The following is a 20,051-nucleotide window of genomic DNA, read 5'->3' on the forward strand; positions in this document are numbered from 1 at the left end:
CTGATGTCTGTCTCTTGGCCTGACCCTGAACTTTTTAATTAATAGGTGCAAGTGCGTGAGCATCGAGAATTGAAAGGGCTCGTTGGACACGCTCTCTTTTACATACACACGCACAGGCACAGGCACAGCACTCACGCACACACACACAATGGCTGTCCAAAATGGCGGAAAAGGGAAACGGAAAGGGGCGGCGAAAAAAGCAGAAGCCGCAACAAAAACAAGCAGGCGAAAGACGAAACTCGTTTTGGCCTTTTGCTGGTTACAAAACGCGCCATAATTTTGAGTTGACTGCACTGAGAGAAAAGTATAATTACTAAGCTGTTGAATTTAACAAAATAATAAAAAAGAATTTGAAAAAAATGCCTACTTTTATTATCATAAACTCAAGAGGGTCAATAAAATTTGATTTTAAATTGCATCAAATTTTTTATTTCTACCTACAAAATTTTTAAGAACTAAGGAACAATATAAAAATAGGATTTGTTAACCCAAGGTTATTTATCAAATTTTAAATATTATTTTACCTAAGCCCCTTATAAGATCATGCTAAAAAATATCTAGTAGGAACTTTAAGTAAATGTATATAATATATAATAGTTATAAATTAAAATAAATAATATATCAATATAATAAAATATAATTCAATTAATTAGGAATACTTAAATATTCCATACTTTAAAAATTACATAATCACCATTTCCGAGAATTTTCCGGCTGTGTGCTCGCCGTGTCCCATTTCGCCTTTTGTCTACATTTTATATCAAAAACTTTTACGAGCTACAAAATATGCTCAGCCTGGGCCAAGAGCAAACAAATGCGAGGGAAAATGGGCTCGTGGAGGGCGGTAAAATAAATAAAAATAAAATTGATAGCATGTTCTTTGGGGTCTTTTCGTCCTACATACAGGATACACAAACACAAGCACACGTACTTTTGCATATGTGTTTGTGCGAGAGCGTGGTAAGTGGATATATGGTCGGAATTATTGGCGGTCCCCTTTTTTTTAACCATCCCAGCAACCGCACATCCCGTCCAATTGCAATTATCGCTTACGAGGGATTATCAAAGTGGTTTATCTTATGACTTTACATTTTGGATATGTTGATTTTTAACAGCTATGGGTTTTTCAGGAGATGAAGCGGAAAAGTCCCATTAAAATTTCAGCAGGATAAATGAAAGGCCTTATTTTAATATTACCATACAACTGCGGAATCTTTTGGATGTTTAAGAGCTTAAAATGTAACTTAATGTGTAACTTATTCGCTTACATTTGTGCCATACTTAAACCTCCAATATCTGTTTGTGACATAAGCACATACTTAATATCCTTGTGTCTGGATTTTCAATTTGAAATTGTGTGCTCAAATGAAAAGCCAAAAACCAGGTAACTGTCAAAACAACATTGATTGAATGGCAAGTTTGCATTGCCCTGATTGCTAATTTCATGTCAATAGCTTGAGTTTGCATATTCCCAAATTTATTTTATTTTACTTCGTTAAAGAGCTTTGCAACTGACGTTTACTTTTCAGCAAAGAACTTGTAGTTAACATTTTGGAATTTTTCTTGAATGAAGCAAGTAAAATTAAAAGGAATATTCAACTTTAATATTATTTTTTGTGGCTCAACAAATTTTGGTTACAGTATTAAGAAATACTTTTAAAATAGCAAGGGAAATTGAAACCTTTCAAATAAAGTTAGTATTTATTAATCAATTATATTTGCTAATTGTTTGATAAGGCTTATACCGCCAATTTAGTCAAAAATAAAATGGAATTAAAATTATTTCCCTGTAAATTCTACTTTTTGTTAATAAAAACAAAGTGATTAAGTGATTTAAAGGTAACTAATATAAGTATGGCTAATATATGTACATTTTTAAAAAATACCAAAGACAGCGAATTACAATAAATTTATTGAAGTCTAAAGATAATTTTACAGCCCTGCAGTTTTTGTATAATTTAGTATCCCATCCAGCAACCAATTAAAGAGATAGAGATGAAAAAGGAGCTATAGCAGGTAATCGATAACCGGAAGTTCCTGACAGGTTGGCAAACCCTGGTAAATGAAGGCTGACATTTTGACGGTTGCAGGCAGAGGTATTCCTCCTCCACATATCAAAAGGGAATGCAGTTTGGGTTGATCCTTGGAAATTTCAGAAATGATGGGGATGAGGACATGGATTCGATGGCCTGGTGGGCTGCCCTTCGATAGTCGCTCTCCAGGAAGGGCATCCTGGCCAGCAATTGGCCCTGGCTGCTGCACACGTACAGCTCATAGAGCTGCTCTTCCTGGGGCGATGGATCTGTTTCCGGCGGAAGTCGTGGGCTGGGCAGCGTGGCCGTGATCTCCAGCCTCTCAGTCAAAGGATCTCGCTCGACCTTCAGCTGGAAACTCCCAATCACTTGCTTCCCGCGAAGTTTACCCTTGATCATATTCTGTGGCATGGGCAGCACTATGGGTTCTGCTCTGAAGTCCACTCGAGGTGTCTTGCTCATCTTTCGGTTATTTAGTTGCTCCCTGCACTTTAACAACTGCCTTCTTCGCTCAACTTCTATGCAACGCACTCTTTTGGATGGAAAAAATTTGGTAAAAAAGCTGGCAAGTTTCAGAACTGGCATTCCTTATTTTTTGTATTTTTAAATTTCTGATCTGAAATGAAATTTTCTGTGCGTCAGAGCATCTGATTTGGTTGGGAGGTGGGGAAATGCCTGCTTTTCATCATGGAAAATCCACCCGGAAAAGTGCTGGGAAGTGAGTAGTGGGGGAAAGTTGTTTACATTGCTCATACGACCGGCTGGCGTATGCCGAAAAGTAACCCACAACAACATGGGCGAAATCAAAATAAGAATCATCCATCGCCCGCGGCCCCGAAAACTGGGAGAACCCAGGGTAAAAACATGAAAAGTTTAACCAACCCCGGGACCCAAAGTTGAAGACTGGGTCTCAACACCCCTTAGCTCAAACAACCCCTCAATCTCTCGGCGATATTTTCTTTTTTTTTTGCTCCTCCGGTTACCTTTTTCAAATGCTAAATCTAATGAAATTTTATATTCCTCTTTTGACTACAAGTTTTCGCCGAAAAATGTGTGCAGGGAAAGAAATTATTTTCTTATTTTTATCGATTGATTGAAGTCCTTTTCTTCAGGGTATATAGTTTTATAAAGTTTAAAAAACCTGTTAAAAAAAGTTTTTTAAATTTGCATATTTGGGTTAGAACCAAAGTGCTTTGAAGTGACTTTAAACTGGGCTTATATTAGTCTTAACTTATTTTCTTATTTTTATCGATTGATTCAAGTCCTTATCTTTAAAATATATATAGTTTTAGAGGGCTTAAAAGCCAGATAAAAAATATTTCAAGTTTGCATAACTATTTTCGAACGAAAACGCTTTGAAATCACTTTAAACTTAGTTAGCCGATAATGGTATAACATTTCAGCTTTTCAGATAGAGTTATGCGATTAGTTTTAAAACGAAATTTCCATAAAGCCGATTAAACTGTATGTGGTGAAAGTTTCAATGCGTTTTTTGCCGTGCGTTTTCTTTTTTTTTTTTGCCGATTTGGCCTTATTTACCTGCCCTTCACATTTTTCACAGGTGAAAAACGACTGCAGTGACAGATGTGGACTATAAAAGGTGAAAGTGGTTAAACACACACAAGCACACACACACACAGCATACTTGGGAAATCTGAGCAAATTGTGGGTGTACATGTGTGCAGCGAGCCATTTTATGTTAACAACTTTGTTGGCCCAAAGCGCTCCGTGTCGTCATTATGTTCATCATTAACAACTCGTCAGCATAATGATGATGCTGATGATGATGCGATTGCGCCGAAGTGAGTGCCATATGTTAGCCCCCGAAAAACTGAGCCGCATTTCGTTGGCAACAAATGGCTGAAATCAGCCAAAACAGCCCGAATCAGCTCAAACAGCCGGCAACATCAAACAGCGAGGGGTGCAAAACAAATCAGTTTTTTATTCAACGTGCCCCCATAAAAAAAAGGGCAAAAAGCACTCACCAAGGAGCGAAAGTTTATGAACCATAAAACAGAATGGAACGATGCATAGGCATGCGATTTTTCACCCTCTTCTTATATTTTTTTTTCACCTGCTCGAGGTGCTCTTAGCCATCTTTTCCCCAACATTTGCATATCGTTCCGGGCTCTTTAAAACGCCGTTAGATGCCAAATATTTCAAACATTTCTCAACTCAAGTTGAGTTGTAAACTCAGCGAAGGGCCTCGGATTTTTCAAATGCGAAATACTTTGGACTTGGCTCTTTATTTATGGGTCCTCTGACTAGCGAATGTCTGGCATTATTTATGGACTGTAACTGAATGCTTTAGTATGGCATTGATTAGGGCTATAAATTGGAGAGCCAATAAATTAAAGCTCAGGTTTGAATATGGCATCTTTGGTCTTAATTATAACTAAAACCTGGCAGATATTGATTTATCAGGGGCTTTAAGAATTAGAAAACCCAAACGGTGTAATTTACCATCAATTATCTTGTGTTTTTAAAAGAGTTCAAAGCATAATGTTATCATGAAATCTGTATTTTAAGGCAGAGCCTTGATATAATATATTCAATTATTTATGTAAAGCCGGATACCATTTTTTAGAACCCAAAAATCATTTTTTACCATATTTTTTTCTGCTTTTTACCTAAATTTAAGTCAAAATGTAATCCTGTAATCTGTATTTTAGTGGTTTCCTATTTGTATAAAAAAATCCCAGCAAGTTATTACAGTCGGGGAAAATGGGAAGCGGAAATTTCGATCGGAAGAGATTAAACTAATGCCATTTATGAGTTATCGACTGTCAAACGGTTCCGGGGAAAAGGGAAATTAAGTTCAAACCATCGTTAAATTGTAATGCAATTTGAGCAATGCATTTGGAGAGATTGCCGCGCTTGTGTGGGAGTGACGCATTCCTGAGATACATTCCCAGGATGAGTGTGTCAACAGCCCTCCATCTATCTGTGTATCTACTAGCTCTCAATCTATCTATGTATCTACTCAAGTGCTCGGTGGCGCAGAACGCTCAAGTACTTAAAGGAATTGCTAAACTATTAGGCAAAGTAATGCTAGCTTTTGGCGCCGATATACAGAGAAAAAACAAATCTCAGAATAATAATATAATAAAAGAAATGAGGAAATTCCACATTGGAATAATATAAGTTCAAATAAATATTTTAAAGGTAATAATAGTATCTTTATATTTGAATTTAACGCCCATAAAAATCAGAGTTGTATACAAAAATACATTTACCTATAAATAAGTACAAATCCAAATCCAATCCACCGAATCCAATAAATTTAGTCTTTAATTGTACTAAATATGTATTTTAATTTAAGTTAGTTTACGTCTGACAAAACAAAATTGTATCTTATTTATTTTATAAACCATCTAATGAGTACACTTTAACCTTTACTTAAAATTTAAAACATCATAGCCAAAAATATAAGTTTTGAATTTTGTTCATTTTTTGTTTGTTAAAATAATAATTAATTTACTATTTTTGTTAATGGCTCTTATTAAATATATATAGTTTTTACTAATAAGTGCAAAACAGCAATGCCTTTGTTACAAATAATTTCCTAAAATATATTTTATGAAAAGCCATATATTTTCTGCCAGTGTACAAGCGCGTTCAATTTGTGCGGCAAGTAAGTCAATGTTGGCTCGCTGGTCGGAAAACCGGAAGCGCCAAGCAGGGCCAAGGAAGTCGCCTTGCCGAACCGGAAAAAAGGTTAAACTTGTTGCAGTAACTTTTCCAAGGGTCCTCATCCCAGAGCCAAAAACAACCCCACACACAGGATATGTTTTATGGGGAGCGATAAATGTTATTAACTTGGCTGGCAAAACTTTTGTAATTGAACGGCTCGGCGTCTCGAAATTAGTTTGCAACAAGTCCGCCGAGAAAAGACCTTGAAGATTTATATAGATATACATCACCCCTATTTATAGAAGTCTGAGCTTAACCCAAAAGTTTAAGATATAGCTATAATAATATCGGATATTAATCTTTAAGAGTAAAGTGCATTTGGTTTCATTTTCTTCTTTCCATACCAAAAAAACCCAACTACTAATTAGGCTTCAGTTTTCCGACTGGCTTTTTAGACGGCCCCAGTAATTTGATAACCTGCTAGGTTTTTTTCCACCTCATTAAGCCATGTTGCAAGTCGGTTGTTCTGAAATTCTGACGGTTTTCAGTTCGAAGAAAAAATGGGAGAAGCTGCTCTAAGGATCCAGACAGACAGCAGCATGTGTAAGTAATATCTAGCATTTTTGCAGTTCTCTACTCGTAAACCATCAATGGAACTTAAACTTTAATTATTGGATTTTTTGGAATGAAAGATGTATCAAACAATTTTCATGGTAATAAGATATTTTTTTAATTTAAGGATTACCTATGTCTTAGTGGAAGTTAATAGGTTTTCCATTTTACTTTAAGAACTAAAGATAGAATAAGAATTTTAATTATTATCATTCAATTTTGTACAGCTCATACATGCCTTAGAAAATAATAAGCTAAAATCCTAAGCATCAAAAATACCATTTCCCAGCATAAAGAGTTGATTTCCCCTTTCTGGGGCCAACAAAGCCACTTTCTTATCTATAAGGAGGAAGTCTCAGCAGGCAAGAGATTATAACTCGAGATATGACCATGGCAATGCCTTTGTATTTATTATGAATTCGTCTTTAATATGCGAAAGGCAATCGTGTGTACAAATAATGTACAGGCAAATAAACACGCACAGAAAACGGAAGGAAAGTCGAAGGAAAAGCTGGGAAAACGGGGAAATCGAGGAAAAAGCTGAGAAAGCTGAGAAAGCGGGGAAAAAAAAGCGGGGAAAAAAAAGCGGGGAAAGTGGCAGGTGGATAAACACCAGGGAGAATGGTTGCGAATGGTCACGGAAATGGAAACGAAACAAATCTTGATCTCGTTTTCGGGGCTGTCACTTTCGCCCCACCCCCACTTTGGATTTACATACGGATACGTATATATATATATATAAATCGGTGTATCTCTATCTGTGCGCTTGCATCTCAATCTGCTCAATTTATATGCAGAACTGTTCGCAGTCAATTGCCAGTTACATGGCGTGATGTTCAAGCTGTTTTCGCCATTTTCCTTATTTTTATTTATTTATTTTATTCTCGTTTTCCCTGTGCTTGTTTTCCTTCTGCTGTTTTCCTGCTTTGTTTTTTTTTTGCTTTCTGGCTGGAACTCCATTTAGCATATTTTCGCGGCAAATTTCAGTTAGGGGTCGTGAAAACGGGCCATCTTCTTTATTGGCTTATGATGAAAATAATTTTATTTGATGTGTTTTGAATATATATAATAGTTTTTTAATTTTCCTTTTTATATTTTTTTAGTTTGAAAATTAAAATAATTTTCTTTCAGAAAGGTATTTAAGTAGCAGTGAAAGCTTATGATAGTTATTAATGTACAATACCTTTCATAGTGCTCGTTAACATTCCTAATCAATGTCAGTAAAATACACAGCTCTTTTACCTCGTCTTTATTCTAATAGCTTTCTAAAATGTGAATTTCATTTGATGTTCATTAAGGTAATTTTCCCAAAAGAAGAAAAATATTTCTAAGCCATTTCTTGAAGAACCTGATCCTTTTCCCCAATTTAAATACACTTTATTTTAATGCCAAACTAAAGCGACTTTAATGGTCGACTTTCTCTTTTTTCCGGCGCCTATCTACCCCTTAATTTGTTTTGCGCTTGCAAATTTATTTATTTATTTTTAGCCGCCAAGATTTATGCAAATGGATTGCGAGTCTATTAAATTTGCATATTTATCAATTTGTTGTGCGTGTTTCAGTTTCGGTTTCGCTGTTTATTTTCGCTTTTCGCTCGGTTTTGTTATGGGGCTTTTGTCTGCTGTTGTTTGTCTTTGGCAACATATTTTAATTACATCCTAGCCATCCTCGAGGTTATTTCGTTATTTTGTTATTTCGCCTTGATTTGCATAGGGAAAGCTGCCAGGGAGGCCAGGGATGGGGCATCCTGCCTGCCGTCTAGCATCTAGCATCCAGCATCCAGCATCCATTTTACCATTCCGACACCGCCTAATTAATAAGGATGCAATCCAATTAGCAGCGGGCAACATCAAAGACAGCCGAGCAAGCCTCTCAGGACGATCAAATATTAAATAGGCACAAAAACTAAACCAACTGCGACAACACTCGCCATAAGGCAATTATCATTATGATAATTAAAATCTATGGCTAATTGTAATGGGATGAGTACAAGGCGGGCTAGTCCATCAGGCTAAATGCAAATAAATCTGCTCCTTCATTACCTTCATCATTATTCCAAAGATGAGCTGCGGAGTGGGGGGGGGGACAAAAGTGGGGGATCTCCACCCCAGCTAATGGCATTCGGGGATGAACCTGGGGATAGGTTGCCCCTGCCTGGATTATCCGGCCAACTATGCCGGAATTATGCCAAAACCACAGGCATAAAGTATCCCTTGTAATTTCGTGATAAATATTCATGGGTAATGGTCGCAGACTTCGGCGAAAATTCACTTCAGCGTGGAGATACTTTCGAGTTAAATTCCCAAGTCAAGCAATTTGCTTGGGCGTTAAGTTACTTTAGGGATTCGAGATAGATTTATTGGCCAAATATTTCATATGAAGTGCTGTTTTCCATGAAAGGAATATGAAACATTATTTGATAATATATAGATATTTACTTTCATGATTCAAGATACATTAATGGCCCAAATAATTTTTATAAAATTATGTTTCCCATTAAAAAGTATAGTTAAAGTTCAGGAAAATATTATTTGAAGATTTACATATTTTTTAAAATATAAGCTCTGCATAGATTTTTACTTTCATGATTTAAGATAAATTCATTTGCTAAATAATTTGTATTAAATTATGTTTTCCATAAAAAAATATAGTTAAAGTTCAGAAAAATATTATTTGATGTTTGCATTTAAATGTTTAGAACTACAATTTGTTTAAATTTATGCTGATCAAAGTTTATTATGTTAAAAAAAAAGTAATATGATTATGGGTATGTCAGAATTAATATTAACTAGAAATGTGTTGTTTACACTTAAACCCTTTTCCTGGAAAATTTACAACTTAGCTTCTGCTTCGTAAAGCATAAAAGCGTATTTTCTTTTCACAAGAAAAGCACTGAATACTTAACTTGATGAAAATATGGGAAAAAGGAAATGTGTTTAGTCTTTATTTTTAACATAAATAAAATTGAATATTAAAAAAGCTGTTTAAACATTAATGGATTTTTAAAAGGGAACTGTAATATGTGCTAAAATTTTCCTACATCTAAGCTTCTTAATTCTGGAAATTAAATAAAATATTTTGCAACCCCAAAAATGAATACAAAAACAGCAACTAAATTTAAAATGTATGTAGATATATAAAAGAAATTCAAACTTTGTCAAAAAACCATGTTCTTTATAGTATTGATTTAATTGTCCTAGCCTTCTGTAAGTAACTACATAGCTAAAAGTATCTTACACCCTTACAGATACTAAAATCCCCCATATATTTGTCTTGAATTTGTGTTTTATGCCACAGACAATGGCATTTGCAATGCGCTTTTCCTTGGCCTACAACATTGTTGGCACTTTCGCTGAATTCGCTCCTTTGCCAACTCTATTTTCCTATGTTTCTGTGTGTCTGTGAGGGAATTTTCCTCTATGCCAGTGTTCGTGTGTATCTGTGTACAATGCATGCAATTTGAGCTTGCTTTTGCTTTACGACAAATAAACATCTACGACAACGGTTTTTAATGTCGCCACGCTAGGGGCAGCATTTTCACCGCCTTTACGACCGCCCAGCTTTTCCTTTTTCCCAGCTTTCCCGGGCTTATCTGCATCTGTGGGCCATCGAAGAGAGGGTGGGAAAACTAAAAGTCTCCCATTGTGCCGGGCCATTAAAATGCATTCACATGCGATTCGCACTGCGAGGAGCATTGTTTGACAGCTGTCAACTGGCAAATCCCCCCCATTTTCCCATTTTCTAAGCCCCCCCACCCGCGCTTTTCCTCCAGCCGGAAAATGGATAACGGCGGAACGTCGATGGTCCAACGGGACCCTTGGATGCCACTTCAGGGGGAAATCGCCAAAGCCATCGGGTGACCTTCTGGCTGCGAATGGTACACCAGTGAAAAGTCTAAAATGTGGAAGAAAAAAAACTGAGGGTCTCTTCACAATATCCGCTTTTTTGTGCCAATTGAGAAGTGGATTGAAACTCAAATTCTATTTGAAGTCCGCAAAAACCAAGCAAAAAGGGAATTTTCAATGACAGCAAACGTACCAAAAAACTGGGCTTCCCTTGAAAGGAATGACCTATAAATTCTTAACTATATTCCATGTTTAATGTTACCCATAAATTTTAGGTTGTGACCTTTGCATATATTTTTAAACTTTGTCATTACCAAACATTTTTAAAGAATTTTTTATGAATTTTTTATCCACAATGTTTTTTTAACCCTTTCGTTTGTTTTAATATCAGGGTTTGTTTTCAAAAGCTGTCTTTTGTTAAGGCCCAATATAAAATTGTGGACCATGTCAGAGTCTACTTTCAGAACATTTTTAAATTTTTGAGATATGTTCAACAGAAATGTATTATTTTATGCAATGAGGCTTTTTTAACATTTTTTTAAATGCCGAAATGTAGGCCAAATATGTATGTTTAGTTAGAATGCCAAAAAAGCCATCAAAAAAGGCTTGTAATTAAAAAGAAACTCTTTTAAAACTGTAATTTGCATGTTTTTTGAATGAAAATCCCCCTTTTTCCCCAAAAAAAAGCTTGTATCTACAAGTATTGAATTGTTTATGCTTTTCCAACACTATTTGTTGACGGACATCAACGGATTATGGTTTTGCGGCAGATCAGGCGGCGGCATTAATTGCTTAATCGATTGCCTTAATGTTGCATAACCGTAATGGGAAGGTGTTAAGTGGCCAGTCGGGTAATAAGACCCTGAAATCCGGACTGCAGGTGGATGATTCCGAGACTGAGGCAATTAGCTGCGATGCGCGTTCCGGCGGCCAATAAAAATGGGTTTCCTGTCGAGGGGGATTTTAAACGGTTGCCATGGCAGAGGATGATTTTCCGGCGAGGGGGCCAAAACAACAACGGCGTCTAGGAAAAGCGGATGTGCTGGGGAAAGCGGGAAAAACGGGGGGTCGAAGGTTGTGGAAAAACAACGGGGGGCGCAACGAAGGAGTCAGTCGCAGCAGGAAGGAAGTGCTTTAACGATATGAAAATCCCGATGTTGGCAAATATTTAATATTATTACGGCTGTCGCAAAAGCCGCATTGTTATTTTACCACTGAGAAAACGTTTACTTTACGGCATCCTGAGTATCTCTAAGTTACTACTTTAAAATGGTGTGATATTGTTAAAGGTTATTGGGAAAGTAAGCTATTAGTTATTGGAAATAGTTGAGGTTAATCAGTTTGAAACTAATTGCATTACTTAAAATGAGGATGGCATATGGAATTTATATTTTAGTTCGATTAAAAAATATATTATATCCACTTTTAAATGGAGATTAAAAAGGGGAACTTATGTATTCTTTTACTAGTAAAATTCTATCCCTATTTAATAAGATGAATGGTTATATTGAAGCTTCTAAAGATTTTTAATTATTTTTATCTGAACCATACATTTAAAATGTTATTAGCAGCTTAAATCAACTTTAAAATAGAGACAACAAAAGGAGCTTGTATTCTTTCTCACTGGTAAAACACTATCTCTATTTTATAAGATATTTAAGAGTGTTAAATGAATTTTAACTATTTTTTTCTGAACCGTAAATTAAAAATGTCATTATCAGCTTAAATTTCTCACTAGTAAAACACTATCCCTATTTTATAAGATATATTGCTATGTTAATGCTAATGATTTGTAGATATTTTTATCTGAACCGTAAATTTAAAATGTTTTAAACAGCTTAAATCAACTTTAAATTAGAGACAAAAAAGGGAACTTGTGTAATTTCTCACTAGTAAAATACTATTCCTATTTGATAAGATATATTGTTATGTGTTTAATGATTTTAAATATTTTTATTTTAACCGTAAATTTAAAGTGTTTATAACAGCTTAAGTTGCCTTTCCTCTTTTAGTTCTTGGTGACCATTAAATGAAATTAAATTGCAGTTTGGAAAATGGTTTATCTCGACATGATTGAATGGTTCCTGGGATATTCTAGGGGCGTTTAGGAGGAGTTTCCCGAACAATGGCGACTGGGCGTTTCCAGAACGTTGCTCGTAAAAACGTACCGGAGACGATTTTATTGTTGCAGCTGGTGGCGTTGTCGGCAACGATGGGTTAATGCCATTGCCAATTTCGCCACCGGCTGTGTCCGACGCGCTTAGCACTTGTTTTCCTACATTTTTATTTATTTACTTTTTTTCGTTACGCCGCATTGTTTCCGTTTCCGCTTGCCTTTGTCTTTGTGTGTGTGTGAGCCGCTGTGTTTGTGTTGGTATTTGTGTTTGAGCTGTGTGCGTGTGAGTTTGTGCTTGGCTTTCGACGGGGCAGTTTTTAATAACGCTCGTGGGCTGTCAGCCGGATCGGCCGAACATATATAGTAAAGTACGGCATCCAGCAGCTTTGGCTTTCACTCCAGCGGCGCATCATCAAATTTTATGATCGCACTCAAACACTCAAACATTCAAACACTCACGTGCCCGGACGGCAATTAATGAATGCCGGGCCCCGTTTATGCGTCCGTATTCCGGCGGAACAATTCCGCCTTTTTATAGTTGCCCCATAAAATGGGTGGCCTTTGGAACTTTTGACACTGAAAAAAGTAAATGCTGTGCTACCTAAAAATAGTGATAAATTGGTTTCTTTGTTGTCGAAAATCATATTTAAATAAGAAGTTACCATTAACATATAGATTGTAGTTTTTAGTATAGGGATCTTAATATCACAACCTTATAGTTGAACTCGAACCATCAAAAAAATATATCTATGCCACACGAATCAATAGGCTAAATTAAATTTTAGGTGCCTAAAAGTATGCTGTGAATAAGTATGCTGTGAATGGTGGTCATACTCAATGAATTCATTGTACTTCTGGGTTTTAAATATATTGTTGACTACTTTTAGACACCAGAAATGATATTTTTAAGTTGTTTTGTAAAGCCTAGTCATTTGTGTGGCTTAATGATACGTTTTTAAAAGAGCTGGAATTTAAAAATAAGAAACAACGCATTATTTATTACTTGCTAACAATGGCTAAAGATCTTCAATATTATTTTTGCGACCAAGGAAGTAGCTTTCAACATTTTTCTAAATCTGTTTAAATCATTTTATTTCTTTTTTTTTAATTTTTTCCAGTGCCCCCAGTTAGACAGCAAATCTAATGGATTAATGGATTTGTATCGCCTTTAATTGCAGCAGGCAAGACAGCAAAAAAAAACCGATGGATGGGAATTTTCATATTAATTCGAGTGCCTGCAACTGTCAGTTTAATTAATTTGAAAGATGTTTACAATTTATGCCCCGCGCACCATCAATTAGTCTCAATTAAAGCCCGAGTCTAGGGCCACATTTGATTTTCCGGCGCCTTTACGGGGCGCTTTTCCGGCCGGGCCATACAATTCAATCCCATTTGAAGCCCGTTTCAGCCGCCTTTGACCTTTCTTTCAACTTGACGCCATTAATGGTAATGTTGGTCTTTGGGGCACATTTTCCAGCTTATTAACTCGACTTCTTTGCTTCGCTTTTCTTTTTTTTTGCCATTTCCATTTCTTTTTTCCGGGACCCTCTCCTGTTGCTTGTTTGCCCAGGCCGCTTTTCAAGTCTAACTAAATTTTATTTGAGATTTTCCTGCACAACTTTTAAGCCTGCTATCAAATTTTATTCCCACATTCGCGTGCTCTTTAATGTTAATTTGTGTCGGGGAAATTGTGCCATGAAACTATGTCCAACAGGCGTCAAGTTGCCAACGATGTTTGCCAACAAGCCCCCCCCCCAATCCCTCGGATACCATTTTCCATCCCCATTTTCCGCCAGCCAGCCAGCCAGAATTTTTTTGCGGTCTTTCATTTCGTTACTATACATAAATTGAACATTTTGCCGCAATGCCGCACACATTTTGCCTGTTGCTCGCAGAGAAACAGAAACAGTAGCGCAGAAACATGGCCTGAAAGTGGGCGGAAAGAAAGGCTGGGAAAGCTGGGAAAGCTGGAAAATGGGTGGGGAAAATGGGGCTGCGCTCGAACAGATGGCAAACCACTCGACGCAGACAAGGACGATGTAATAAAGTTAGAGCCTGTCAGGCGGTGTGCCACAAAAGAAATGCGGTTAGACGGAACGGAAAGAAGAGCGCCGATCCCATGCCCACGCCCACTTTCCTTTTCCATTTCCACTCCCTGGCCCATTTTCCCCAGACCTCCGCTTTAAATGCCATGAACATGTCATTGTCAAGGACCCGCTAACTGAAAAACACAACTCAAAATACCCCGCACACACCACACACACACACATCCCAATGGCGGGCAATCAATAAAGAAGTAGCCCGACTCATAAATAAGTGAATGCCCCACTGAACCCGCAACCCCAGCACATCCAGAGGATCCGCACATCCACAGGATGCTGAAAATTGTAGCATGTCGGGGATGCCAGGGATGATAAGGATGCCAAGGGGCCCGATGTTGCACGTCTGGCGGCCAGATGAAAGTTCTCTGCCGAAATCCGCAAACGAAGCAATTAGCATTCTAGCCAGGTGAGCCCCGTTTCAAGTGCACTGCGAATTATGTAGATGGAACTATCTTGAGATTGGAAATGGGCAATATTTGCTGCTTTCAATTAAAATGGATCTTTAAAATAAATATTTAAGTTCTTATAAATGCAATCCCTCTACTTGAAAAAATATTGTAAATATATTATAAGTACGCCTCGGATATAATGTAAAACAGTTTTTTTATCAACCCATATTCAGCGATCCTTTATTAATAAAAAATATTTTTATAAAATCTTAATACGATTATGCTTAAATATAGTTAATACTTTATACAATTTTTTTTTATTATGATTATGATTTCTTAAAAACATTTCTCAAATGGGGTTGGAGATCACATACTAAGAAAACTTTTTGACATATTCATATATATCATATATCACATAATCATAATCACATAACCATAAGCTTACATTTTGTAACTCCCTTAAAATTTTCTTATTAAATAAACTACAGTGTAGTATCCTTATTTATCTTACTTTTTAAAGAATATATTAATTTCATAATATTAGGATAATAAAAGGGCCTTAAGAAAAGGAGCGTGTAATTTTGGAAACTATTTCTCAACAATTTTTTTAATATTGAATGTATAAAAATGAAATTTATTATGACTGAAAACAGTCACTATCAGCTCAAAAAATCCACAACTTGCGATATTTATATAAGTATATGGTAAAATTTATAAAATGTCTATATTGTATATGAAACATTTTAATAGGTACCTGTATTTTATATTTATTTTTATAAATATGTAGTTAAACCATTTTATAGAAGGTAATCTTGAAAAATATCAAGGATTTGGTATCTATTACAGACACAGTTTTTGACATTTATTTTTAGGCGATTCCTTTGATTTATTATCGAAGTCTTATGGTATTTATTTTTTCTCCCAGTGCCTCCACTGGACATGTGCTGTCCATTACAGTGCCGGCCATGGCAATAGGTTGCCCGACCGTTGGCCATCATTAGACAGATTTTGCAGGCGCAGGACCGCTGCGTTGCCAAGGATTAAGTTGTGGACTGGGGCTCCGTACCGTTCCGTTCCGTTCCGTTTTGGCATTTTCAATTGTTGCCATGACCATGGGGGTTACGGTTTCCGGAAGCTATGTGTGTGACTACCAGCCAAGTAGAACTGCTGGCCTGGCCAGCTGTCATCCAGCTGGAGGGAAAGTGAAAGTGAAGGTGGACCACAAGGTGGACCACAAGGTGGACCCAGTGCGAGTGCGAGGCAACCAAATTAGGTAGTTGGATACTCCTCTGAGTCGAGTGAGAGTGTAAACAAAATCCGCACTTAATGCGGCTTAAGTGCGCCGCATAATTTTCCACCCACCGCCTAATTAGTATATATATTTATATATAGACCGAAAGTCGAAGAAGTTTGCAGGCATTTAAGCCGCGAGTCCGGGCTCATGAGCTAGCCCATTACTTTGGCAGCTGGGGTAATTAATTATGTAAAAAAATATTCCTTTCTTTACTTTTAAAAACGACGCAAATCTCGCCGTGAGTCCCAGCTTCCAGCTTTGTGTTTTGCATTTTGTATTTGTTTTTACTTAAACAATTTTAGGATTTTTTTTTTTTGACGGAAGAGGGGGGGGGGCTGCTTTGTTTTGTAGATTTCTAATTACGACAGCCTCTTGGCCGGGGCTTTTGTGGGCTTTCGGCAGAAGTTCTTTTGAGACGCGGCTTAATTATGTCTCCCCATGGCAGCCAGGAAAAAATGCAAAATAAATACGCGGGGGTTGGAAAATTTCAGCAAATTGAAATTTGATAGAAATATTTATGTATGTATGGGGAGTTTTATTCTGTTGCGTGCGCAGCCCAGATTTGGATTGGGGCGATATTTCTGAGGGGGGTGAGGGGGGCTCTAGTGGGATTTACCCAAAAAGCACCCACTTTCCCCCGGCTGTTTGTCCTGCGTATTGCCTAAGCTCGAGCGTAAACAAAATTTCAAATTACACACGGAAACGTTAAAATGTTGCCGTGTCAGGTGAGTGGCGCACAGTGAGTGCCGAAAGTCTGGCCACGGGGCGTAAAAAAAAAAAACAGAAAATGGAGTGACGCGACGTGGCGCGGCGCAAACAATTCAATTAGCCAACCGGCTCTGTGTGAGTTGCATTTTAATGTCCCGGCTAATTTGTTTTTATTTTTGGGCCCCGCAGAATGGGTCCGCAATATGGTTCAGCTGGGGATTTACCTAGTTTATTTCGAGATCATATTCGCACAGGTCTTGAAAAGCACGTGCAAACCACCCTCTAAAGCAAGGAAAAGCGGATTTAGTTTTTTATAGAATTTTAATCTATGTTTTCAACTTTTAAAAACAATGAATCATTAATGAAAATTGCTTAACCTACAACCTTTATTACATTTTTTGAACAATTTAAAATATTAAAAAAAAATATAGCATATTTTGAAAAGCGATTTTTTATTTTGTTAGCCTTTTTTCAACATCTTATATTTATTACGCCCCGCAATATCTTTTAATTCGGATTTTAAGCAAAGAAAATTGAAATTTTAATATTTTCTGAAAATTATTTTATTGTTTAAACTCTTAAAGGCAATGAAGCAATTTTTGTATATTTGGCATGCCTTCTTTAACAATTTTTAAATATATTACATATTTTGAGATTTTTTTTTTCCAATATCTTTTTTTTTGGGCACCACAAAATGGGGCTTACATAGTTTATTTGAAGATCATATTCGCACAGGACTTGAAAAATTAATTTAAGCCATTTAAATTGAAAAAAAAACGTATTTTCAATTCCAACACAACTTTAATTTTTGAAAGAAAAATATCAGAGTGTGCCTTGCCCTACGAACTATTTTAAAGATTTATTTTAATTTTGTCCCATTGGAAAAATTTTAAAGAACTTAACCTATTTCAAAATTTGTTTTCTTGCTTTTTGAAACATTTTGTAAAATATGTTAGTAAAAAACAATTGGTTTACGGTTTTTTTTGCTGCTTAATCTAACATTTCCAATTTTATAAAATGTCAAAAGAAAAGATACCCTCTTTTAAGAATAATAGATGATCAACCTTTTAGCTTATAGCTAAACCATTTAAGAACTGTTTAAACTCAAGTCCTTAGCATTTTTGAACAAATATTACAATAATTTATTTTTCCTTAACTCATTTAGCCTGGTTTTTTTCTGAATAATCATCTCTTGAACTTGAGTAAACGAAGCAAAAATGATTTCCAAAGTTTTGAGCGAAGTTTAAGGATCCCAAAAGTTTGGCCCACAAATGCTAACCTAAATTAAGGAAGACCCACTGGGAGAAAGGGGAAGGGGGGGATAATGAGGAAGAAAGATGCTGAAACTTCCGGAAAACTTAATAAACTGTCTAAAATTTGAGTTGCCTGTATGTTTGCACCGGAATTTACTTTGGCTGCCATTGTTCAGGTAAACAAAGATTCCTTCGAAAACTTTCATTTGGAATTTGTTTGCCGAGTCGCTTCTGCGAATCGTTTCTTTTTTATATGCCTGCTTCTGAAAATGCTATATGGTTTTTTGCTGGGCACAGACTCCAATTCGTCATAAAAAAGAATTGAAAACAAAGTGGAGGACCAATGAAACGCTCAACTACTAGGATTAGACCCTCGTCTCATATTTTGTGGACTTTGGATTTTTCCGTCATCTCCTTTTTTGCGGTTTCTCCTGTCCAAACACACTTTCGAGATGGCTGCGAAAAACTTTTCCCGTAAAACTGTTCAAATATAAGTTGTTTTCGGAGGGCGGTGGGCGGGCTTTCTCCGCCCTTTCTCCCCCCCCATATGTGTGTGTGTGCGAAATGGAAATGGGAAAAGAAGATAGCCCTGCCTGCGGTGGCTTTGGGCGATTCTTGGTGGGAAAAGGCGAAAGGAAAAGCGAGGGATGGGGGAAAGGGAGGTGCAAAGTGAAAGTGAAAGTTGGGCGAAAGTTTTTCAATTTGTTTATGCATCCAGCACACAGATGAGTGAATTATTGCATTAGAATTATGAGTCGGACTCGTCCTGGAGTCCAATTCAGTTCCAATCCATCAAAACAAAACCGTTTTAGTTGGCCAAACAGCCTTTGAAATATTTATGCAGCTGCTTTTGTTCTTTAGCTGATTTTAAATGGGGTTTGGCAATTTTCTATATATTTGTAAATTTGTGAAAAATACTAAAGATGCTTTAAAACACATATTCCTAATTAAAAGTCCATACTATACTAATTAAATATGATGTATCACCAGTGGAAACAGTAGGCAGCTCAAAACCTAAACATCATCTAAATTCAGACATTGTAATTTTGTATTTTAAATTAGCAGATACCTGAGCTCTCCACCCAATTTTTAATAAATTTTGATGAATGTTTTTCCACCTCTTCTCGCTCCCCCAAAAATGTGCATTAAATAATATTGATGTTGATGGCAAATAAATAATTAATTTATTACGCGCGGCGGCTTTATTGATAAACAAAACAGGAAGGGGAAATTGCAAATATAATGGCATGTGTATACATATGCGGATATATATTTTCGCATTATTTGGTTGGGCATTCAAAATTATGAAATGACAGGCGGGGCGATGATATTTCATTTACTTTGTGATGCCTGCTGCGGAAATAAGAAATGTGAAAGGGAAACAGCGGGGGCTGTGGGGATGGAAAATACTATATAGGGCTTTGGAAAATCGGATGGGGATTGGGGATTGGGAATGCTGTGTGTTTGCTGGGGCTCTTGTTTCGTCATCGTCATCGTCATCGGCCACTGACAATGATGGAGGAAGATTGATGCCTTTTCCCCGCCCCAAAACGAGCACAACAACACCAACTACACACCCATGTGTCTGAGGAAAAGCTCCTAAAATGAAAACAGATAGAACAAAAACAGGAACCAAGAACACTGGCATGTTGTCAATCCAATCCCTTAGCACTTCTCCAATTTCAATTGCTCAAAAAGTTTCAAAGTCATTAATGGTAACAATGCTGTTGTGTTTTTTTTTCAGCTCTTAATTTTACATAATTTTTGTTCTAATATAGGTTCTATATTTTCACTACTTATGGAGAATAATTCCAATTTGCTTGCTTAGTTTCTCCCTGTGTAGACATTAAATTTGCCAAAGTTTTGCCAATTTCCCAGTGTCATTCGAGTTGGGCAAATTGTTGCATAGTCCAGTGCTTCGATTCCGTAACACCTTCTATTTCTTTTTGTAGACCCACCACTTGATGGATCATTCGGAATTGGAAACAGTTGGGCCCTATTAAAGTTGGATGCTCTGAAGCAGGGCCTTTTCTTGATACACACGAATATTGTTAATGAAAATATAA

General features: G+C 36.7%; 2 protein-coding genes across 3 annotated transcripts in view; both read right to left on the reverse strand.

The window, feature by feature from the left end:
• Nucleotides 1-20,051, reverse strand: part of rsh (Rap GTPase activating protein radish) — a 134,357-nt gene that overhangs the window by 87,683 nt on the left and 26,623 nt on the right. The window lies entirely within an intron of this gene.
• LOC108005431 (uncharacterized) lies at nucleotides 1,895-2,716 on the reverse strand. Its single transcript, XM_017068711.4, has one exon. The coding sequence runs from the start codon at nucleotides 2,616-2,618 to the stop codon at nucleotides 2,115-2,117; it is 504 nt and encodes a 167-aa protein (XP_016924200.2). The 5' UTR covers nucleotides 2,619-2,716; the 3' UTR covers nucleotides 1,895-2,114.

The sequence above is a fragment of the Drosophila suzukii genome, chromosome X, assembly GCF_043229965.1.
Source record: "Drosophila suzukii chromosome X, CBGP_Dsuzu_IsoJpt1.0, whole genome shotgun sequence".
NCBI lineage: Eukaryota > Metazoa > Arthropoda > Insecta > Diptera > Drosophilidae > Drosophila > Drosophila suzukii.